We start from the raw sequence: 22516 nt of genomic DNA on the forward strand, positions 1-22516 counted from the left end.
TTTTAATAGTGGCTTCTGAGATGAGCTGGAGGAAGCAAGAAAGCCCTCTCCCCCTGCCCCAGGTCCATCCTGGGTCCCTCTTCTCACCCAGGAAGCTGTCGCATCTGAAAGATTAACAAGGCAAGCCCCCGCCCTACAGTGATTTCCCTACCCCTGTATGAATGACCCTACCATAGTGGGAAGAGGGTGGGTTCCATTCCTTCCCATCTCTGCTCCACCTCCTCACCCCCTCCCAATGTGGGAGCTTCTGGCTCCCCACCCCGCTGGGGGCATTACTGAAAGGGGCCAAATGGCCCTGGTGCCCCAACATGACAGCTTTGCCTACATGTCCACCCCCTCCTGCCCTTCACTGCAACCCACAGGGCCTCCTCATTGCACCATTCCTCCCAGATGGACCTTGCTACACACCTCTGGAGTGTCCCTGCTCCTGACCCAAGGTGGCAGCACCCTGCACCCCATCCCAGTCTCTCTCCTGAGGCCCTCCCACCCTGGCAGGCAGCCCTCCTACAATGGCCTTTCTCAATGGCTCTCAGAGGTGAGCTCTTGGCCCATGAGCTAAACAGGACCCACCCCAGTCTGGTCAGAGCTTGAGAGCACAGGCCACACCTCTTCCTCTCCCCACCATGGCATCTGTGGGCTCCACCAGCCTGACCTTCACAAGGCTGCAGGAAAACTTTACGCATACCATCTCCCTCCCTCCCCAGCCCATGTCAGCTGCCCCCAGAATGCCGCCTCCCCACTCTGGAAGCAGCAAGGATAGGTCCACCAGGGTGAGACATCACTTTGCCTCTGCCTGTCAAGTCCAGTCCTGTTGTGGCCCCTAGGGCAGGCCTCACTGTGCCCGAGGGAAAGGCCCAGGCTTCTCCATAGGAAGCTGGAGGTGGGGGGCAGTGGGGGGCCCAAGATGTCTGGCAGACTCCCAGACTAGCTCAGGAGAATCCTTGGACCTGGATACAGATGCCCCACCTGCTGGCAAGGGGCGCTGGACCCCAGGAGGGTGAGTGGCAGCCACAGGAGACATCAAGCCTCCCACCTCTTGGCCTGCCTCTTCCTGGCCTGGGCTGCTGCCCTTGGGGAGTTTGGCTTAGATGACAGGGCTCCTCAGCAGACAGGCATCTCCTCATGGGCCCAGGTCTGCGCGACTTCCTGAGTGCAGGTCTGAAAGCTGAGTGGAGTCCCAGCCCTGCTCCCTGAGGGGAGATACAGGCCTGGCACAGACAGCAGTCACCACCCCCCTCACCTGCCCAGACCCTCAAGGGAGGCGGGGAGGGCCCCCAGCCCCCTGCCTCCCCACTCCAGGGCCCAGCTTCCCACAAGTCCTTGCTCATGTTCCTGTCGGTGACTCACTGTGGCTGAGGAAAAGTTTCTCTTTATTTCTTTTTAATTTTCTTATGGCTTCTATTTTCCCTGGCAGAGGATGTGGAGCTCAAATCTGATCCATGTGTGAGCCAGCTGAACTTGGGAGCTGTTCCCAGGGAAGTGACGTTCTAGAGCTGCCCCCTCCCCTGAGCCTCGGGCCTCCCTACTGGACACACTCAACTGGGGGCCACAGAACAAATTCCAAGACAGAAGTTTCGAGAACGATGATTCAGAGGCTCGCAGAGGACATTTATGGGTAAGAGCTTGCTCCATCCTACTCTGCCAGGACAGCAGGGCAGGGTCAGCACAGGGACAAGGAGGCCTGACTAGGGGTGGGGGTGAGGCGTGCTCCGAGAGCCCAGGTGGGTGGCCTTGGTCTCCTCAGGGAAGCGACAGGAGCTGGGAGTGAAGGGAGGGCCTTGGAAGAAAGAGGTGAGAGAAGGCAGAGCCCCCTGGGTCCTGCCCCTGCCCCCAGTTCGGGGCTGAGCCAGCAGCCCCCACAGCGCTCCTCAGCTGCCTCCTGTTCATCATCTCAGGGCCTCCTGAGACAGACAACCTTGGTTCAGGGCTGAGTGCTGCTAAACTTGTCCCATAGGCTCCAGGTGTACTTTTCTTGCTTCCTTATCCCATCAAGGAGGAATGTTCTGGGAGCTCTGGCCTTGGGTGTCATACCCATCTGAAGCCAGCCAACACTTGCCCTTTGAGAAGCCACGTGGAAATACCAGGCATGCATGGCAGCACATGGCACCCATGGCAGACATTACTAATCGATCTGGGATTGTCTGACTAACCCATCTATGTACCACAACCCCACACCCCCCGCGCCCCCCCCCCCCGCAATCAATGCGATAGATGGAGGCACAGGAAACACAGTTTTAAAAAACTGGGATCTGGTAAGAGGAAAGAGAGGAATGCCTGTTTGTCCTTGTTGGGATGTCAGCTTTTGGGAAAACAGTGTATCCCTAGAGGTCAAGCAATGTTCACCAAGGAAACAGTAAAAGAAACTATAGGGGAAGAGGTCTGCCCGAAAACATCTGTGGCTCCGATTCAGGTGGTGAGTGATCTGTTCCCATGGCAGGTTCCAGCACACAGCTTTGCACCCACCAACTCTCTCAGCTGGTGCACGTCCTCAGGAGTAGTGTCTTATCTGCTGCCTCCTGCCTCCTTTCTGGGGTTCTTAATCTGGGGTCCCTCCCTTTGCTGCTGGGAGTTCAGGAGAGGGCAAGAACGCCCTGAACTTGTATAGAAATTGCTGTGTCCGGGCTGAGTCCCTCCATGCCCCTGACAGCCCATTTCTATGAATGATGCATACAATTTAATAAAATGTGAAAGGCATCTCCTCCTTCCTTGCTCCATCTCTGACTCCCCTCCAAACTTGTCCTTGTATGTCAGTATCGTCGGAAGGCAGAGGCAATCTTAAATGGGGGATCCTACTTCCAACAGAGCAGTTAGCCCGTCCTCAGGGCAGTTTTGCACCTGTCCCTGGCTACAGTGAATTCCCAAAGTGTGGTGTCTCCCTGAGGGCCAGCATAGGAACGGGCTCTCATGGACCTAAGGGGTTAGCTGAATGTCTGATTGAAGACTCCAGAGACAGGAAAGGATGGGTTGGGACTCTCCTGCGGGTCTGTAGAGGGGGTAAGGTCCCCGAGGCGAGGCCAGAATCCATAGCTTAGCTCTGCTCTCAGGGTTCCCGCTCACCTCCAGCAGGCTCTGGGGCATCCCTGGGGCACCGCCTCCAGTTCCCATCTGGCTTGGAGGTGGTATTGCAGACAGAGCTGGGCAGGGGCGTCGGAGCCCTGCCACTAGCACCCTCAGGACCTCACAATCCCTCCAACCCTCCTTCCCCTGGGCCTTCCTTCCTAGGCGCGGGGCCCAGGTCCGGGACACCGCCCGCAGTTCCCACTTCGGGAAGTGCCAAGCGCGCGCGGCGCCTGGACTGCTCAGCCCCCCCGCAGCCCCTCCGTCCACGCCCGGCTCCTCCTCCTCCTCCTCCTTCCCCCCGGGTGGGGGGAGCCGGCTCCGGAAGCCCCGGCGCCCCCGCCCCGGCCGCCACTGGCGCTTTGGAGAAGGCGGTCCGCGCGGGAGCGCGCCACGCGGGACCTGAGCTCCCAGCCGCCGCCAGCGCCTTGGAGCCCCCTGACCATCCCTGAGCCCCCACCGACCCCTGAGTCACTGCCTGGCCCGGAGCACCCCCGCGCCGCAAGCCGGAGTCCCCTACCCACCCCTAATCCTCCCACCCGCCCCTCCCCGGATCACCCCCCACCCCTCCCCTAACAACCCCCGCCTACCCCCCGCCGCTCCGGAGTCCCCTGCCCGCCCTTCCCAGGACCCCCCTCCCCGCACCTCTCCCCCGGAGCCCCCTCCCCAGCGCCCCTGCCTCCTAGTGTGTGCTGTGACCATGGCGGCCCTGCTCGGGGCACCCCTGCTCGGCTGCCTCCTGGTGCTGCTAGCGCTGTGCCCCGGGGGGCGCCCGCAGACGGTGCTGACCGACGACGAGATCGAGGAGTTCCTCGAGGGCTTCCTGTCCGAGCTGGAGTCCGAGCCCCGGGAGGACGACGTGGAGGCCCCACCGCCCCCTGAACCCACCCTTCCCGCCCGCAAACCCCAGACAGGGGGCAAGCCGGGGGCGCGTCCGGGGGTGGCCGAAGAGGGTAAGAGCTTTGGGTAGGGGTGGCCCTTGGCGTGATGGGGGGCCGCCCGGACAGCCGTGCACCACAGGTGAGAATGGCGGGCCTCGGTAGGGTTTGGCCGATGTCCAGTCTGCCCAGCGTGAGGAATGGATCCGTAAGGCACAAGAGAGCCCAGATGTCTGGCGGGACAGTGTGCCAGGCAGAGGTCAGCGCTGGCTGGTAGCCCTCTGAGGTTGGGGACACATCCAGCAGGTCCGCTACCCAGTGGATTGGGTCCTCCCAGTCCCTGTTGCACAGCCCGCAAACCCCTGGAGGGACTAGACTCGAGCTAACAGGGGACTCGGCAGCCCCCTCCCCAGGGTAGTGTGAAGGTGATGGGCCCTGCTGTCTCAATGGGGCCACTCAGCCTGATTGTGGCACACACTGTCTGTGCCACACCACTGCCAGAGACCCAGCATCCAGCCTCCCCTGGGAAGGATCCCCAGCACTCTGCTGCCTGGCCTCCTACTCCAGGAGTACAGAGGCAGGGAAGGGGCTGCAGAAGACCTCCTGTCTCCTCAAGGCTTCCAGGAGCAGCGGGCAGTGATCCAAGGTTATTGTGAGGATTAAATGAGGTGATACATCACCAAAGCATTTAGCCTAGTGCCTCTTATATAATCAGTTGTCAATAAATCTTAGCTGTTTATCATGACCTTCTGGAAGGTGGGCAAGGGTCTTGCTGATCTCTCTCCCAGGAGACTTCCAAGGCACCATCCATCACTCCTGAGGTCAGCAGCCCCTCCCCTTTGTCCTGCTCTAGATCTTTCCTGGCTCCTCCCCCACCCCGGGGGATGGGTTCTGGGACCCGTCTCAGCACCCCTCTCCATTCCAGGATTGCTGTCCCGGCCTCTTGCTTGCTGCTGGGGCAGCTCTGTTTCTCCTGGCTGTCTGCATTTTGTAGATTTTCCTGTATTTCAGTCACGTGGCCCCCACAACTCCATTATATTTTCAGCGGCATTTGCTCAGGGTCCTGGAAGATTCCTACAGGCAACCCCAGGCCCTGCCCTTGCTCCCTCCCTCCCCCAGACTCTGAGATGGGCAGGCATCTGCAGTACTTGCCTGTCCCTCTGGCCTCTGCATGGCCCTAGGATACCCTGTGGTTATGGCTTCCAACCTGCCCCAGGCTCCTTAGTCCTGGACGGGGGATCATGCATGCGTATCCCTTTTCTGTGAAGCTTTTCTAGCTCCAGGGGGGCCCCAGGCCCATGCCCTTTACTTTGTGTGAGAGGAATGAGACTGCCTCCCCCTTCAGACTGGGTGCTCCTTCAGGCCTGGTGGCTTAGTCACCCTCTGCTCTTTCCATGACCAGCACAGAATAGTGAGCCCTGACTGGCCAAGGGGCCATGTGGAGAAAGAGTGGATTGTGAGGTGCTTCTTGGGCAGATGGGAGGATGAGGGCCTGCTCCTGAGAAGCTGAGCCAACCAGGCCAAGGTGTGGTGGTGATAACATGTCTCGCAGACAGAAAGCCTGGGTTCCAACCCCAGCTCTTCCATGACCACAAGTGGCTTAACCTCTCAGTTTCCTTGATTTGGGAAACACAGAACTACCAACAGCCCCTTTGCCCACCTTGCGTGGGATACCTAGGGCATAGAGGGAGCTCTTCATTGATTTGACCTGAATGTGCATCTTGAACAGTGCCTCCGGGAAAAGCTAAAGACAAAGGGAAGAAAGGGAAGAAGGACAAAAGCCCCAAGGCGACCAAGCAGCCCCCGGAGGGGTCCTCTAGGCCTCCCAAAAAACCCAAGGAGAAGCCACCCAAGGAGAAACCTCCCAAAGCCACCAAGAAGCCCAAGGAAAAGCCACCCAAAGCCACCAAGAAGCCCAAGGAGAAGCAGCCCAAGGAGAAGCCCCCCAAGGAGAAGCCCCCCAAGGAGAAGCCCCCCAAGGCCACCAAGAAGCCCAAGGAGAAGCCCCCCAAGGCCACCAAGAGGCCTCTAGCTGGGAAGAAGCTCTCCATCCCAACCCCCTCTGAAAGCCCGCAATGGCCACTGCCCCCACTCCTCAGCCCTGACCACGAGGAACTACCCCAGGAGGGAGGTGTGTACTGGGCTCTTCTGGGGTTCAGCGGCTCTGACCTTCTGGGCTGCAGAGGGGTGGTGGTGAGGGTGGGTCCCTGAGTCCCTGCCTCTTGCAGACCCTCAGACCAGATGGGTGCTGGGGCCTCATTGTTGTCATGGACACAGCAATTCAGCTGAGGCTCCCACAGTACCACTCCTTCCCTGGGGAGGGAGTGTTTGGTGGCCTCGTGGGTGGGGCTAGCTCTCCACGGTCCTGGGCTCTGACCCTTGAGCCCCCCAAGAGCCACCTGCCCGTGTGTTACTGGGCTGTGAGCCTGCAGGGTACCCCCCTGCTGGGACAGCAGATCCTCCCAGACAGCGGTGCCTGGATTCCCCAGAAAACTATCCAGCTCTCTGTCCCTCCAGAAGTGCCAGCAGGGCGCTAAGGGCCCAAGCAGCCCAGGCCTCCCTGGGAGTGAGCTGTTCAGAGGGTGTCAGCAGGGCCCAGGTCTTGTGGAGCCTTGCTGTGGAGCCAGTGGTCAGGGTAGGCCTCCCATCCACACGCCCCTGGGGTCTGTGTTGCAGGTGGACCCCTCCCAGATCCCTGGGGGGGTCCAGGAGAAGAAACCGACGTGGAGCACCAGCCTGGTGAGTGGGCACCAGCCACCTGGCCTCAAGGGACCAATCACCTTGGCCTGCTGGGTTTCCAGGGTGGGGCTAGGTGGGGGCATCAGGGAGTATCTTCCACGAGGTGGCCACAAGCACTCTCCCCCAGAGCCGGAGGAGGAGACGGAGCAGCCCACGCTGGACTACAATGACCAGATAGAGCGGGAAGACTACGAGGACTGTGAGTAGGGTCCACCGTCAGGGAGGCCCACCTGCCCTGCCTCCCCAGCTAGATCCTGACCCCTTGCCCGGGTTTATGATAGTCCACTCGGAGGCCCCACCTTCCCTGACCTTGGCCCGGCTCAGAGCCCACCCTCTGCCCTAGTTGAATACATCCGCCGCCAGAAGCAGCCCAGGCCACCCCCCAGCAGAAGAAGACCAGAGAGGCCCTGGCCTGAGCGCCCTGAGGAGAAGGCTGAGCCGCCTGGGCGGGGCTTTGAGGCCCCAGAGGAGAAGATCGGTAGGATGTGGGCAGACTTGGGGTGGGGGTGCCAGGAGAGGGGGCTCTGGCCCACCCCTGCCTCCCACCTCCACAGAGCCGCCACCTCTGAAGCCCCTGCCACCCCCGCTGCTCCCCGACTATGAGGACGGCTACGTGATCCCCAACTACGATGACAGTGAGTGCCCAGGGCCCCCCGCCTGCCACAGCTGCATCCCAAAGCCAAGCCACCTGTATCTCCAGCTTGGTGGCAGTGACCTTACCAACCCCACTGTCCCCGCCACCCCCTCCAAGCTGCCTGCCCTCATCTGATCTCTTCCGTCAGGCTGGTCTTCCTGGCTCCTGAACTTAGCTCTTCCCTGTTGCCCTCTGTTCTGGCCTATTCTTCCTCAGCTCCGTGGGTGTCACTCTCTGACCCTCCTGAGCTCCGCCGGTCCTAGCCACCCCTCACCCCTCGGGACTTTCTTCCCTTCAAAGCTGCCGCCTTCCTCTCCCTCCTGCACGGTCCCTTTGGACTCCATTCCCTTCCTCATCTTGCCCACTGGGCTCCTGTGAACCTGGCTGGGAGCTCCTGGGGTGGGGTCCTGGGACCAGCCTCAGGCCTTCTCATCAGGACTCTCCCTCCCCACAGTGGACTATTACTTCCGGCCTCCCAAGCCCCAGAAGCCCGACACTGGCCTGGAAACAGATGAAGAGAAGGAAGAGCTGAGTGAGTGGACCCAGACTGTCCCCACCCCTGGGCCAGCCCCCAGTGCAGGCCTGACCCCCACAACACCTGCCTCCTGAACTCCGGGGCTAAGCCAACAGGACCCTCCCACCTTCCATCCTTCAGAGAAACCCAAAAAGGAGGGCAGCAGCCCCAAGGAAGAGGAGACAGATGACAAATGGACTGTGGAGAAGGGCAAGGACCCCAAAGGTGTGTCTCTGGGGGCTGGGGGCTCAGCCTACACAGCATGGGTCCTTGCGAGAGGCCAGCCAGACTCCCAGATGCTCTGGGACCCTTATCACTGCCTCCTCCCTTTGTTGCCCCCCAGGGCCCCGGAAGGGTGAGGAGTCGGAGGAGGAGTGGGCTCCAGTAGAGAAAATCAGTGAGTGAGGGGTGCAGAGGCTAGGGTGTGTAAGGACAGCGGGGGTTGGAGGGGTTGCAGGATGGATATGGGGACAGGGGTGTGGTGGGGGCTGTGGGTATGTGTGGGGGCTGTAGGGTGGGTATGAGGGCTGTGGGGCGGGGCAATAGCAGCTGGGTAAGCATGATGGGAGAAGTGACCCATCCAAGGCCACATGCGAGTCCCAAACCCAGATTTCCTGCTGGCACTCTAGGCCTCCAGGACTCTCTCCTGCTCTTAAAGTCCTGTGGTGCAAAAGGGAGAGACCCTGGAGTGTCTGCCCTGGGCCTGACCCCAGGGACAGAGCTCGGGGCACAAGGCAGGTGTGCAGATGGCCCTGATACAGACAATGCCTGTGACGGGTCAGGCCCTGGGGTGGCTGTCCCTGTGATTTCATGTAGGCCTCATGGCCCCTTGGCACCTGGCATCCTCAGCACATTCCCCGGAGGTGGAACCTGAGGCCCAAGGAGGGGAAGTATGGGCTGGGGTGGAGCTGCCCTAACTGGCACCTCCTGACGTGAGGGGAAGTGGGTACTGGGATCCTCCATTCTGGGTTTGGTGAAGGGAGGGACCGATGGAGGGGTGGAGCCAATGGGCCACTAGCCTGGGGTGCCGTGTCTCCAGAGTGCCCCCCCATCGGGATGGAGTCACACCGCATTGAGGACAACCAGATCCGGGCCTCCTCCATGCTGCGCCACGGCCTGGGTGCACAGCGAGGCCGGCTCAACATGCAGGTGGGTGTCAGATTGGGCCCTTCTCCCCGCTGCGTAGGGGCCCCCTGCACGCTCAGCCTCCCTGCTGTCCCTGACAGGCTGGCGACACTGAGGACGACTACTACGATGGGGCGTGGTGTGCTGAGGATGACTCCCAGACCCAGTGGATAGAGGTGGACACGAGAAGGACCACCAAGTTCACAGGCGTCATCACCCAGGGCCGCGACTCCAGCATCCAGTACGTCTGCCGGGCTCACAGGCACTCGGTAGGGATGGGTGGCTCCAGACATGGCTCTGAGTCCCGTTCAGAACCGTCTGGTGGGTTCTCCAGGGCCCCCACCCCGTCTCCTTGGTTATGGCCTGTCAGCTCCCTGAGTCCAGATGAGCAAAGCAACCACCCACAGCCATGCAGCAGGCATGGCAGCCTCTCTAGACCCCCAGCTAGCCCCACATGTGCTAGCTCTGGGTTCTTGGGCTCAGAAGAGAGGGCTCAGGCCGCTTGAAGGCCTGGGCCTTAGCCTGGGGTGGGGAGAGCAGCCTTGCCCTGACCACCATCTGCCCCCCAGTGACGACTTTGTGACCTCCTTCTTCGTGGGCTTCAGCAACGACAGCCAGACGTGGGTGATGTACACCAACGGCTACGAGGAAATGGTGGGCACCTGAGCCCTTGGCTCTACCCTCCTCGTCTGGGCCACAGGTGGGTCTCCGCCGGGGTTGGGGGCTGCTCTTAGGCCTGCCTCTTCCCAGACCTTCCACGGGAACGTGGATAAGGACACGCCCGTGCTGAGCGAGCTCCCGGAGCCGGTAGTGGCCCGTTTCATCCGCATCTACCCACTCACCTGGAACGGCAGCCTGTGCATGCGCCTGGAGGTGCTGGGGTGCCCCGTGTCCCGTGAGTGCCTGGGGCTGGCAGGGGCACGGACGGGTGGCTGGGGCAACCTGGGGTGGGCTGGCAGGTGGACTGCTCAAGGTCCTGCCTTCTCTGCAGCTGTCCACAGCTACTACGCGCAGAACGAGGTGGTGACCACCGATGACCTGGACTTCCGGCACCACAACTACAAAGACATGCGGCAGGTGGGGTGCTTGTCCTGAGGCTGGGTCCTGTCCAGGCACTGGGCTCAGGGCTAACAGGTGCTTCCCCACAGAACAGACAGGGCCGTGGGAGAGGCATGGTCACTGGGGGTGGGTTGGGGGCAGGGGGCAGGCTGTGTAACTCCCTGTCTTTTCTGGCACCCAGCTGATGAAGGTGGTGAATGAGCAGTGCCCCACGATCACCCGCACATACAGCCTGGGGAAGAGCTCGCGAGGGCTCAAGATCTATGCCATGGAGATCTCGGACAATCCCGGGGATCACGAGCTGGGTGAGGGCCCCTGCAGCCCCCAGGACCCCCTGGAAGCCTGGTCCTCCCCAAGCCCAACAGATAGAGGCAAGGCCCGGTATTGCAGCTGAGCCTGCACTGTTGATGTTGCCAGCTCACCACCTCTCACCTGTGTCTTTGGAGCCCCTCCTGGGCCCTGCAAGCCTCAGCCACTCCCAGTCTCCTGGGAATGAGGCCGGTTTGGGTCCTTCCTCAGATCCCCTGAGCCTCAGGCCTCAGGAGGCTGGCTGGTTGCTGAGGTTCCTACCCTCACAGGGGAGCCTGAGTTCCGCTATACAGCTGGTATCCACGGCAATGAGGTGCTGGGCCGAGAGCTGCTGCTCCTACTCATGCAATACCTGTGCCGCGAATACCGCGATGGGAACCCACGCGTACGCAGCCTGGTGCAGGACACGCGCATCCACCTAGTGCCCTCGCTGAACCCTGACGGCTACGAGGTGGCAGCGCAGATGGTGGGTGGAGGGTAGGGGGTCAGGGTGGGGCCTGGTGGGGCAGGGCTGGGAATGGGCTGCTGATGCTGACCCCCTCTTTCCCGGCTTCCCCAGGGCTCAGAGTTTGGGAACTGGGCACTGGGTTTGTGGACGGAGGAGGGCTTTGACATCTATGAGGACTTCCCGGATCTCAACTCGGTGCTCTGGGGAGCTGAGGAGAGGAAATGGGTCCCCTACCGGGTGCCCAACAATAACCTGCCCATCCCTGAACGCTACCTCTCTCCAGATGCCACGGTGAGGCCACAGCCTGGCCAATAGGGCCTGGGGGCAAGTCCCGGTAGAGCTTGGGACTTGGGGGTGGGTTGAGGGAGACTGAGCCCAGGTGCTGAGACTGCAGGGTCTCCGAGGGACCAAGGGGATGTGAGTACTGCTGAGGGGTCTGCATGGCAGATGATGGAGGCTGTGGACCAGACCTCTCCCCTGGCCACCCCCAGGTATCCACGGAGGTCCGGGCCATCATTGCCTGGATGGAGAAGAACCCCTTCGTGCTGGGGGCAAACCTGAACGGTGGCGAGCGGCTTGTGTCCTACCCCTATGATATGGCCCGCACACCCAGCCAGGAGCAGCTTCTGGCTGCGGCCATGGCAGCCGCCCGGGGAGAGGATGAAGAAGAGGTATCTGAGGCCCAGGAGACCCCAGACCACGCCATCTTCCGCTGGCTGGCCATCTCCTTCGCCTCTACCCACCTCACCATGACTGAGCCCTACAGGGGAGGATGCCAAGCACAGGACTACACTGGTGGCATGGGCATCGTCAATGGGGCCAAGTGGAAACCCCGCTCTGGGAGTGAGTTGGCCTGGGAGGGTCTGTGGTGGGGCATTTGGCATGGGCAGGGGTGACTGCGGCTCTGTGTCTGCCCCGCCCAGCTATCAACGACTTCAGCTACCTGCACACCAACTGCCTGGAGCTCTCCATCTTCCTGGGCTGTGATAAGTTCCCTCATGAGAGCGAGCTGCCCCGAGAGTGGGAGAACAACAAAGAAGCTCTGCTCACCTTCATGGAGCAGGTGTGGGGGCCACCGTGGGGACTGGCGGAGGGGTGGGGCAGCATTTGGGGAGAGGGTGGTGAAGGGCTGGGGGACCTCCTGGACAGGACAGGGAAACAGCCTGGGGGGAGGCCATGTAGACACCACCTTGCCTCCTCCCTGCAGGTTCACCGTGGCATCAAGGGGGTTGTGACAGACGAGCAAGGCATCCCGATAGCCAATGCCACCATCTCCGTGAGTGGCATTAACCACGGAGTGAAGACAGGTACACAAGTGTACAACTATACCCCACTTCCCAAGATGGGGGACCAAACCTATGCATGCCCTTGGCAAAACAAGTCTGGCCTGCCCTGCCCAGGAAGTCCCTGCTCCTCTGGATCCTGACCAGAGGGAGGGCTGGAGGGGCTGCAGGTTTCTCAGACAGAGGTGGGGCCTGGGAGGGAGGGGGCACTCCTAGATAGCCAAACCCATCCTCCCTCTGCAGCCAGTGGTGGCGATTACTGGCGTATCCTGAACCCTGGTGAGTACCGCGTGACGGCCCACGCGGAGGGCTACACCCCAAGCTCGAAGACCTGCAACGTGGATTACGACATTGGGGCCACTCAGTGCAATTTCATCTTGGCTCGCTCCAACTGGAAGCGCATCCGTGAGATCATGGCCATGAACGGGAACCGGCCCATCCCACACATCGACCCATCGCGCCCCATGACCCCCCAGCAGAGGCGCATGCAACGCCGCCGCCTGCAGTATCGGCTGCGCATGCGCGAACAGATGCGGCTCCGACGCCTCAATGCCACCACGAGCCCGGCCACGACCCCCACATCGCCCCCTCCCACTCCAACACTGCTCCCCACTGCCGACCTTGCCCCCTCCCCAGCCCCAAGTTCTACACTGGGGCCCTGGCAGTTTCTACCAGAGACCACAGTCAATTGGGAGGAATCGGAGACGGAGACGGAGACGGAGACCTACACGGAGGTGGTGACGGAGTTTGGGACAGAGCTGGGGCCTGAGGAGGAGGAAGGGGAGGAAGGGGAAGGAGAGATGGTCACGGGCCCAGACTTCCCCTTCACCACAGTTGAGACCTACACAGTGAACTTTGGGGACTTCTGAGAACAGGTCTGCCAACGCACGAGCTCGCACCAGTAGTCACACTGCCCTGACCCGCTCCGCGGCCATCAGCACAGGGAAGGCCCCCCGGTGTGGGTTCTGCCAGGAGGGGGCATGAATGTGATGGAGACCTAAGAGCCAGGGTCACCTGCTTCTCCGCTGCAGGACTGGGATGGGGCTGGACGAGCAAGCCCCAGGGCAGACTTCTCAACCACTTGCCCAGGCCACACCAATAAACCAAGCTCACTGGCAGATGTATCACTGACCACTTGCCATCCTGACCAGCCAGGAGAGGGGAGGAGTAGGGAGGCTCCTTCCACAGGAGTGCCCCAGCCCCACACAGGGACTGCCCAGCTCAACACCAGTAAATAGTTAGGCTTTATTTACAGAGCCAAAGCTGTCATAGTGCTGACGCCACAGGGAAAGAATGGCCAGGGCTTCTCTGGACAAGGCTGCCTTTGTGAGTCAGGGACCCAGACCCAGGCCTCCCAGGTCCTCATCCTCTGCCCCGAAGCCTGAGAAGCTGATGGGCTGGCAGGCCAGGCTGCGCAGGTTCACGAGACAGGCGGTCTGGGTGGTGCTGAAGTCTGGGACAGCCACCAACAACACTGTCTGGTCTTCGGGGCCTGCAAAGAAGCCAGGTGGGAGCCCATCTTAGGTTCTGGGTGAGCCCGATCTCAAAGGGAAGTCACAAGAGGTAAACAGGAGCCCTCCCCCACCCCCTGCCATCAGCACCACGGAGCGCTGACCACAGAAGTTCCTTGAGGCCAGAAATGAAAAGGGCCAAGAACACCGTAAAGGTCCAAAGCTAGAGCCACACTGCCCAGGATGAGCTCTGGCAAGGACAATTTCAGCCCTTGCAGAGCCTGGCCTGTCCACCCCATGGGGGCCTGGACACCCAACACAGGCCTTCTCTGTGAGCCTTGGGAGAGCATGTCCCTCATGACAGCCCAGGCCTGGGGCCCGCAGAAGACAAAACTTACCTTGGATGATTTTAGAGCCAAAGCTGGGGGTGTTGCCACAAAAGTAGACGTGAGGGCACTCCGGAAAGATAAATGGGTCGGTTTTATAGAAAGGGTAACAACCTGGAGGAGGACGAAGTACAGTTGAGAGTGGGACTTCTCAGCCTCATACAGGAGACATCTGCACGTTTGGGATGGGGCTGTCCCATGTAGGACATGGGGCACCATTCCATACACAAGACCCTGCAGCCGTCACAACAAAAATCCCTCCAGACTTGGCCCTGTGACCCCAGAGGCAGGGCAGTGTGTTGTGCTGCTGCCGCCTCTGTCCTTCTTGGTGGGCAGGGGGCAGGGTGCAGGACTCTTGACTGGCTCAAGCTCCCAACATGCTCCCACAGCCTTCAGCCCTAAGTAGTGCCTTGGCCATAAACAGAGATAAAGACTCCAGAGTAGCTCCCAAAACAAAGGTCACGCTTTGGGGCTTTTCCTCAGACAGGTCATAGCAAGGCTGGTGGGTGCAAATCCATGCTGGGAACCCTCTGAGCATCAGTGGAGCCCCTTTGGTCTTCCCCGACCCTTTGCTCCCACCTCACATGTCTAAGCCCCGTTACCTAGGGTGTCAGGGGCTGTGGGGCTGATGTGCCGGACTTGCAGCGTCCACTCCAGGATCTCCAAGTGATCCTCCATGCTGCTGTATCGGAAGATGTCACTCACGTTCTGTCCCGACGTCCCCAGGAATCTGCAAGTCAAGGCTCGGCTGACCCCACCCTGGGGGGGCCATCATCTGTGCTCCTCCCACAACAGCTGGCCCGGCGCCCTCATAGCAGGTTCCCAAACCCCGCTTGAAAAAGAGCCCAATCCCAGGTGGGCTTTCTTGCACCCCTGGGCCCCATCCTCCCCTCTTGCTGTCACCAAGGAAAAAGGCCAGGGATCAGGCTGGAGTGGGGCTACCTGACTCCATCGATGGTGGCCTGGTAGGGGTTGGTGACCAGCTGGAGCGTGGAGTAGGCAGTGGCCAGAGGGAACATGCAGGGGTGCAGGGGCTGCTGGGGGAGCGTGTAGTTTGTTGGGTCAAATTCGCCTGGCATCACATCCACGGGCACGGAGGCCTGGAGGGCACAGGGGCAGGGGAGCCTGTGGGGCCCAGTGCCCTCCACAGTCACCCTGCTGGAGTCCGCTCCCCCTGCCCGCCTTTCAGTGCCCATCTGCACCGCCAGACACTCCTGGTCCCAGGCGCTGGCCTGACCCAGCTCACTCACACTCAGCTGCAGAAGGATTTCATCTAGCATCTTGACAGCCTCCACACTGGCAGCCTGGGTTTTCTTGGTCAAGTACTTGGCCTGGGAGTAGAAGTACATACACAGGCTGTCAGGTCTCAAGGGAGACTTAGATCAAAGGGACACCCAGAGCCCCTGCCAGGAGGCTGAGAGCAGAGCAAAGCCTGACTTATCGAGGGACAGTAAGAGTTCTGGGCCTCTGTCCCCACGCTACCCTCAGGAGGGAGGTTTGAGAACGAGGCTGGGTCCCAAAGCACCAGAGGTTCCTGGGTCATCAGATCTGCAAGACCCCATCCCCAACCCTCCGTGGGGAAAGAGAGGCTTGAATGCAGGCAGGTGGGCACCATACCTTGTTGATGGAGTCTCTGCTCTGCGTGTTGTGGCTGAGGAGGTTCCCGGCAAGGATGACCCGGGAGACGTGGGCGGCGCTGCACTGCTCCCCTTCATCCCCAAGCTGCCCTGTCACCACGTCCACCAGCAGCTGGGTGCCCAGCAGGCTCTCGCCCCCGCCTCCACCCAGGCCCAGACCAGACACCAGCAGCACAAACCTGCCAGAGAAGTCGTGGTCCTCTTGGGTGCTGGGAAAGTAAGGGGATGTCCCAAGAGGGCTGTTTGGAGCTACTGGTGAGGCTCCTCACCATCACAAGGAAGCAGGGGGGATAGAGGCAGCGACTGAGACTCCCCTGGACCACTGCCTGGACCCTGGGCCCCAGCTCCTCACCTGTCTGTGTCGAGGGGGCATGCAGGCTTCTGAGGGGCAAGCCCTGCAAAGCAGTGGTCCTCCACCAGGAACTTTCCATCATCTCCCACAGAGCCCAGCACAGCCAGGACCGTTCCTGGGGAGGAGCAGGATCAGGTCTGGGAGGAGCCTCCGAGAGGCTACCACCCAACACGCTACCATAGTCTAACTCTCTCCCTAAACCCAAACTCATTGCTCCGGGAATGCAAGTGTGAGCCAGCACCCAGATGCACAGGCCACCCCCATCTCTACTCCCTACCTGTGACCAGCTTTGACACATCAATGGTGCCCTCCAGTTTGATACGCTGCAATTCATCTTCCAAGATCAGTTCATCATCTGGGTGGATGTATTTGCTCCGAGGAGGCTGGGGGAGCAGGTTGTGCTGGAATTCAAAGATGGCAGTGGTCATGAGGCCAGGGCCCAGCAAGGCTCCGGTGCTGGATCAGTGAGATGGCCCTGCAGCCAGCAACCCTATGGCAGAGGCCCAGCCCTGATTCTCTGGATCCAAGGCAGGCAGCCCCATCGTGCCCTCTGGGATGGGAACATTGTTCTGGGGATGACGTGTGTGAGCCAGCTGGCCTTACCTCTTCGCTGACCTCCCGTAGGATGGAGGGCTGGAGTGGCATGGCCTTGAAGAGGGTCCCCACCACACAGCACTTCTCCCCGGGCTGCAGTTCACACAGCTTCTTCACTAGGACTCCACTGCCTGTGCTCAGAGAGAATGTGCTCAGCACAAAGAGAATGTGCTCAGAGACCAGGTGGCCCTCCTCTGCCCCATGAAGCACTGGCCCAGTCCTCACTGAGCACTGTGGCCCTAGGGCCCTGTTCTCCACCAAGAGGGAGAGAACATCAAATGCAAGGACCCCCTGGACCTAAAGGATCGGCCCCAGGAGGACAGAGGGGCTCTGGATGCTGGGTGTCCTTGCAGGAGAGGCAGACATGCAGAGAAGGCAACGTGAAGATGGTGCAGGGGCAGAGACCAGAGGGATGCGGCCACAGGCCAGCAGTGTGGGGTCAGTCACCAGAGGCTAGAAGGGCCAAAGAAGGATCAGAGGGAGCGTGGTGCTGCCGACACCTGGATTTCGGACCCCTGGCCTCCAGAGCTGGAAGGGAATACATTTCTGCTGTTTGAAGGCACTCAGTTTTGGCCTTGTTGTTTATGACAGCAGCCATGGGACGCTAATGCAGAGTTCCCTCACTTATACCTAAAGTATAACACTGATTTTTAGAAAGAGGTATGCCAAGTCTCAACACAGCCCTGCTTGGACAACACTATAATTTCCTTTGCAAGTCTATTTTATCGACCCCACAAGTGCCTTGTCTTCTGAAAAGAGATACCCTAAATTCAAACTTCATATACCCATCCACCCTGTTCTGTTCTTTGTAAAGTCAGACAGCCCTGTTCACTCTGAGCTCCTGAGATCCCAGAGAGAACAAACAGGAAGCGTCAGGGATGAGGAGCAAGACAGGCGTGGGAGAGCCATGGAATGCAGGGGTCACTTGGGTGGGCAAGAGGGAGGAGCCAAGGCCCCAAAGGCCTGAGAGTTTGTTAGGACTTAGACCCTAAGCCTGGAGGAAACGCTAACAGGGTTATGGGATGATGTGGACTTGGGACCAGCCCTTTCGTTAGCTGGGTTCTCCAAAACAAGCCCTTCTTGCCCTAACCCTAACCAATAACATTCCACAGATCTACACCCTGGGGAGCAAAGGAGAGTAATTCAGAGTAAGATAGGGAGGGTGGCACAATGCCGCCATTCTAGATAGAATGCCAGACACCAACGGGAACAACAGATCTCAAAGCCATGATATCCACTGAGCCTTCACTCAGCCCCAGGGAGCTGTGCCCAGCCCTGAGCCTGGAGCTCTTCTACCCCCGACAACATATCACTGGAGATATTATCACACACTACCTGGCTGAGGAAACTGAGGCACAGAGAGATTAAGTAACATGTCCAAGGCTACACAGCTGAGATCCAACATGCACGTCTGAGCACCAGGCAGAACTGCACACCCCTGTGCTGACAGGAGGACATCCATCCATTCCAGCCTGTGGGCACCAGGCCAGGCTCCAGCACAGAGAGTGAACCCGAAGGCCCATCCTTGCTCTCACTGAGCTTCCGGTGCAGAGGGAGAGGCAACAGCAGGAGATGAGGGATCCACTGCTGGGACAAGTGCCACGAACAGACGGGAGCGAAGGCAGTAGATGCCGAGAAGGCCCTCCTGGCCCAGACAGCCTCTCAAGGCACAGGACTTTTAAAGTGAGGTCGTGAAGGAAGCCTGGGGATGGAGTATGCCAGATGCAGGGAGAGCTGACAGCAAGAAAGGGCTTGAGGTGTTCAGGAAACTTGTGAGTAGAGACGAACTCTGCCAGAGGCTGAGCTCTGGGGAGGAAACCCGGCCACATGGAGAAGCCACGTGGTGAGTGAGGGATGCTGCCCCACTGTCCTTCATCCAGTCAAGGCCCCACTTATCATGGGCTCCTGTCCGAATTCCTGGCCCTACTCTTTGAGCAGAATAAAACGGCTGTTTCCTGTTACTGGGCAGCTTTGTGAGAAGAGAGACCTGGTACCACAGCAGGTTAAAAGGTGACATTGACCTTGGCTCGAGGAGAATGTCTTTGAGGACGTCAAGGAAAGCGAGAGAAAGGCCAGAGGAAGGAGACCCTTCTTATGTGGCGGAGAAAAGGTGAATAATACTTCTGCCTGAAGTAAAGAAAACGGAAAACATCTTTAATATGATGATGTAGCTAGGAGAATCCCAGGGACGGGGGAGCCTGGTGGGCTGCCGTCTATGAGGTCGCACAAAGTTGGATACGACTGAAGCGACTTAGCAGTAGCAGTAGCTAGGAGACTGGGTCACATATTCGCCTGACTGCCTATAATATTAATAAAACCAGAGCTTCCCAGGTGGTGCAATGGTAAAGAATCTGCCTATCAATGCAGGAGATGCAGGAGATGTGGGTTCCCTGGGTCAGGAAGATCCCCTGGAGTGGGAAATGGCAACGCACTCCAGTATTCTTGCCTGGAAAATCCCATGGACAGAGGAACCTGGTGGGCTACAGTCCATAGGGTCACACAAAGTCAAACACAACTAAAGTCACTTAGCACACATGCACACAACCCAGCTAACCTGACGGGATAGAATGGACCTGGGAGCCAGAGCTTTACAAAGCTTTTCAAGTGCTTCCAATGTGCGACCTGGGCTGAGACCCAGCATGCCTGGTGCCAGATGGCGGTTGGGGGTGGGGGGAAGGCAATAAAAATGAGTAAGACACAATTTTACCTACAAAGTTTCTGTTTAAAGGCACAACAGATTAATTCAAAACTACAAGGAAAGCCACTCTTTTTTGTTTTTTTTTGCTCACCACGTGGCATGTGGGATTGCAATTCCTCTACCAGGGATCGATTCCAATTCCTCTTCCATGCCTCCTGCATTGGAAGTGTGGAGTCTTAACCACTGGACCAGCAGGGAAGTCCCAGAAGCCACTCATAAATATTAAGAACGGGGTGATGCAGCATCACCCGAAAGTTGAATGTGGTGCAGGGTGGGGAGGGTGGGAGTCCTGCTTCACCTGGAATAACTTAAAGCAGGAGAGATCACCAAGGAAGAACCAGGAAGAAAGAAGAAGGTCTGCACTGTCCAGGTCACTTGATTAGGAAAGAGAGACCACCCCAAGGGGCAGGAAATACATACCCAACAAACCTGGAAGCATTTCCCCAACCTCATTACTTACCCCAGCGCTGCTGGGCCCTGCTCACCAGGAAGGGCCTCATCTGGATGAGACGGGTGGCATAAATGTGGGCATACTGCCGGCTAAAGCTGCGCTCTCCCAGCCGGAAGGGCTGCGAGGAATTGGTGTAAGTCACCACAGGCACCCTGGCAAAAGTGGCATTGCTGGCTGATGGCGGAGACAGCAGAGTGTGGGCCCTCTGGGCAGCCTGCTCAGAAAACATGGCCCTGCTTGATGTGTCCAAGCCAAGGAGGAGGTGGTCCCTGTGAAAACACAAATGCAGTCCTGCAACCCCAGCCCACATGCACAGCAGACGGCCAGAACAGCACCTGGAACTTACTGTGTTGGCTACCCATGTCTCACCCAGGAACCTGCATCCAAAAAGGGAGATGGAGCAAGTTAGGGAATGCCTCTCCCACCTAGAGCTCTCGAAACCCGGCTCAAGTGTCCACTGCCCGCTCCACACATCTACCTGGATGACTATCAGGGCTTCAAGCTCCACACGCCCCACATGAGGGGATTCCTCATCTGCCCCCATCCAGCTCCCTGGCACCTGCCCCATTTCAGGGCGTGAAGACAGCCTTATTATTATACAAGCCTACCATAAAATAATAAGCTTATGATTAAATAACAAAACATACGTCAGTCACTCCTCTGCTCAAAACCCTCCAAACGGCCCCCGTTTCATGGAATAAAATCCCAGGTTCCTACAGTGGCCTCAGAGATCGGCCCCACTGGTCCTGCCCTCCTGCCCACCCCGCCCCCACAACCAGGAGAACTGCTCTCCTCCCTCCCATACAAGCATGGTCCACTGCCATCTCTCCTTCAGGTGTGCTCAAACCTTCTCCTGCATCCCTCCCCTGGCATGTCTGCTCCTCCAATGTTTATTGTTTTTCATAGCATTTACCTTTCAACAAACAATACCTTTTAAGCTTATTGTCTGCCTCCTCTGAGTAGAATTAGAGCTCTAGGAGACCAGAGGTAGCAGCATTTAAGCCCACTTTTCAAAAGCAGCCCCGAGCCTGAGTGAGATGTGCCAAGAACGTCAAATCAACAGCAGGTCCTAAGATCAATACGTGGAGCAGCTCAGTCTATACAGACGTGAAGGGATGATAACAGTTCGCATGTAATGGGTTAAATAGTATGTGGTACTAAAACCGGTATCTAACCCCACCGCGTTTTTTTACAGCTCTAAGTGGCTTGAATTCTGTCCCTATCGAACAGATACTGGGCCGGAACTGTATCTGAATTAACTTTCTGCCCCAAATTGCAGAGCAGTGGCAGCACTCCGGCCGCAATCTGCACTCCGGCCGCAATCTCAAAGGAGCCGCTCGGTCTGAAGCCCCAGACCACGGCCCCAGCACGCACCCTGGGGCCGTCTTGGGGGTACAGCAAAGACCCTGCTCAGACTTCCCTCGCGAGATGCCGCTTAACCCGCCGCCACGCGTGGACACCAAGAGAGCTAGCCCACCCCATCTCCACGAGGTCCAGGGAAGCAAGACCCTACTCACCTCTCCGCACGCCACGGCCCCGCCCCCTGCCGGGCGCCATCTCCCGCCAATCCGCGCGCCTTGCCCCGCCCACAGAGGCATCCCACCAATCACCGAGCGTTCCACCATGCTTTTCACCGCGGGACCCGCCCGCCACCGCGCACCGCCTCCCGCCACTCCGCGCACCTCGCCCCACCCTTGCTGTATCTCGCTAGTCCCGCGCGGTTTATTATGCTAATCACTGAGGGGCCCGCCCACCGCCTCGCCCCGCCCCCCTGCCAATCCGCACGTTCACTGCGCAAGCCAAGACACGTACCCCGCCCCTTAGCCCTGCGCGTGCGCAGGGTTACGCCCCACAGGTTGCTGGGCAACGAAGGGGGTGGGGGCCAGTGGCTAGGGACCCGTGCGCATGCTTGTGCGCACTGTCGTACAGACCTCGGCCCTTCGTCAGAGTAGTCACCTCGCGTTCTCGAGAACTGGCGCTCTTTGCGCCACCACAGGACCCCTCTGGGGTGCCCGCCTCTGCAGTGGGCACTGCTGACAACAGGGTGGGCGGACTGAGGCCAATGGTTGCAGCGATTACTCCGCCGCAGGCCCGAGGAGTAGATGGGGCACTGGGATACTGGAAGTCGGGAGAGGGCTTAGAGTTAGGGTCAGGACTAGGGAAACTGGCTGTCTAAGGCCCTACGCACAGGGTTAACAGGCCTCCCAGCCTCCGCCCAAAACTCCTCAGTCTCTGTTGTCCTCACTGCCCCTCACCTTTCTCACTCCTGCCTACCCACCAAGACTTGCCCATGCCATCCTCCACTTCATGGGGGCTCTTTGCCGCATCTCCACCAATCCACAGAATTCCTAAACGAGCCCTAGTGGCCCTTCCGCATGAAGCTTCCTATTGGCTTCAACCAGAGCCGGGATTCAGTCTCAGGCCTTTCTGGTTCACTCTGCATCTGTTTCCCAAGTACCGGTCTTGTCTTTGGAACAAAGTAGGAAATGGCAACCCACTCCAGTGTTCTTGCCTGGAGAATCCCAGGGACCGGGGGAGCCTGGTGGGCTGCTGTCTATGGGGTCGCACAGAGTCGGACAAGACTGAAGCTACTTAGCAGCAGGAGGAGCAGCAGGTAATAGTTAAAGATAACACATAAAAGCCCTTTCTGTGGACCTGACACTGTTTTAAATTCTTGACACATACTAATTCAACTAATCCTCAAAAAACGCTTTGAAAATGCGGAAACTGAGGCACAGGTCACATGGCAGGATTCACCATGTGAGTAACAACCAGGATTCACCCCGAGGCAGCCTGACTCTTTGCCCTAACATGTATGTGTTCTGGCCCTCCTCTTGTGCAGGTCAGCTGAACTTCCCATCTAATTACCCGTTACTTCATTTTGCCCCTGTCATTTAATTA

At 59.1% G+C, this 22516-nt stretch overlaps 2 protein-coding genes and 1 long non-coding RNA gene across 13 annotated transcripts; 2 read left to right on the forward strand and 1 right to left on the reverse strand.

Moving 5' to 3' along the window:
* The first annotated feature begins 1480 nt into the window (after nucleotides 1-1480).
* LOC147373994 (uncharacterized) lies at nucleotides 1481-2701 on the forward strand. Its single transcript, XR_015162321.1, has 2 exons — nucleotides 1481-1615; nucleotides 1994-2701. It is a non-coding gene; the product is annotated as an uncharacterized LOC147373994 (long non-coding RNA).
* Nucleotides 2702-3410: 709 nt separating this feature from the next.
* On the forward strand, nucleotides 3411-13170 carry AEBP1 (AE binding protein 1). The gene is made up of 21 exons (XM_086396099.1): nucleotides 3411-4010; nucleotides 5665-6066; nucleotides 6612-6674; nucleotides 6802-6873; nucleotides 7018-7152; nucleotides 7229-7309; nucleotides 7763-7840; nucleotides 7964-8047; nucleotides 8166-8219; nucleotides 8862-8971; nucleotides 9049-9188; nucleotides 9517-9601; nucleotides 9698-9842; nucleotides 9939-10024; nucleotides 10188-10311; nucleotides 10585-10781; nucleotides 10875-11054; nucleotides 11255-11606; nucleotides 11687-11826; nucleotides 11971-12070; nucleotides 12290-13170. The coding sequence occupies exons 1-21, from the start codon at nucleotides 3758-3760 to the stop codon at nucleotides 12913-12915; spliced, it is 3507 nt and encodes a 1168-aa protein (XP_086252225.1). The 5' UTR covers nucleotides 3411-3757; the 3' UTR covers nucleotides 12916-13170.
* Nucleotides 13171-13272: 102 nt separating this feature from the next.
* Nucleotides 13273-21167, reverse strand: POLD2 (DNA polymerase delta 2, accessory subunit). Of its 11 annotated transcripts, none has more exons than XM_086396107.1 (12): nucleotides 21133-21167; nucleotides 20546-20684; nucleotides 19625-19884; nucleotides 16476-16597; nucleotides 16150-16273; nucleotides 15873-15987; nucleotides 15501-15699; nucleotides 15134-15214; nucleotides 14826-14983; nucleotides 14486-14613; nucleotides 13896-13997; nucleotides 13273-13538 (listed from the first exon to the last, which is right to left on the reverse strand). In XM_086396107.1, exons 3-12 carry the CDS (start codon nucleotides 19842-19844, stop codon nucleotides 13378-13380), a joined length of 1410 nt encoding a protein of 469 aa, XP_086252233.1. In that variant the 5' UTR covers nucleotides 19845-19884; nucleotides 20546-20684; nucleotides 21133-21167; the 3' UTR covers nucleotides 13273-13377. The 11 variants fall into 11 exon arrangements, with proteins under 11 accessions (XP_086252233.1, XP_086252227.1, XP_086252232.1 ...); XM_086396101.1 differs by having other exon boundaries at nucleotides 15501-15729; XM_086396106.1 differs by having other exon boundaries at nucleotides 20546-20712.
* Between the last annotated feature and the right edge of the window lie 1349 nt (nucleotides 21168-22516).

This window comes from Bos grunniens, chromosome 4 (assembly GCF_055505025.1).
Source record: "Bos grunniens cultivar Pamir isolate PY7600 chromosome 4, Bosgru_T2T1.0, whole genome shotgun sequence".
NCBI lineage: Eukaryota > Metazoa > Chordata > Mammalia > Artiodactyla > Bovidae > Bos > Bos grunniens.

Excerpts from the sequence above, each read along its gene's own strand:
- AEBP1 (XM_086396099.1), top strand. The coding sequence starts at position 3,758 with ATGGCGGCCCTGCTCGGGGCACCCCTGCTCGGCTGCCTCCTGGTGCTG. Across the intron at positions 4,011-5,664 it reads TCCGGGGGTGGCCGAAGAGG|TGCCTCCGGGAAAAGCTAAA; the intron begins GTAAGAGCTTTG and ends CATCTTGAACAG. Across the intron at positions 8,972-9,048 it reads GAGGCCGGCTCAACATGCAG|GCTGGCGACACTGAGGACGA; the intron begins GTGGGTGTCAGA and ends TGTCCCTGACAG.
- POLD2 (XM_086396100.1), bottom strand. The coding sequence starts at position 19,844 with ATGTTTTCTGAGCAGGCTGCCCAGAGGGCCCACACTCTGCTGTCTCCG. Across the intron at positions 15,988-16,149 it reads TGTGTCAAAGCTGGTCACAG|GAACGGTCCTGGCTGTGCTG; the intron begins GTAGGGAGTAGA and ends GCTCCTCCCCAG. Across the intron at positions 13,539-13,895 it reads TGGCTCTAAAATCATCCAAG|GCCCCGAAGACCAGACAGTG; the intron begins GTAAGTTTTGTC and ends GCTTCTTTGCAG.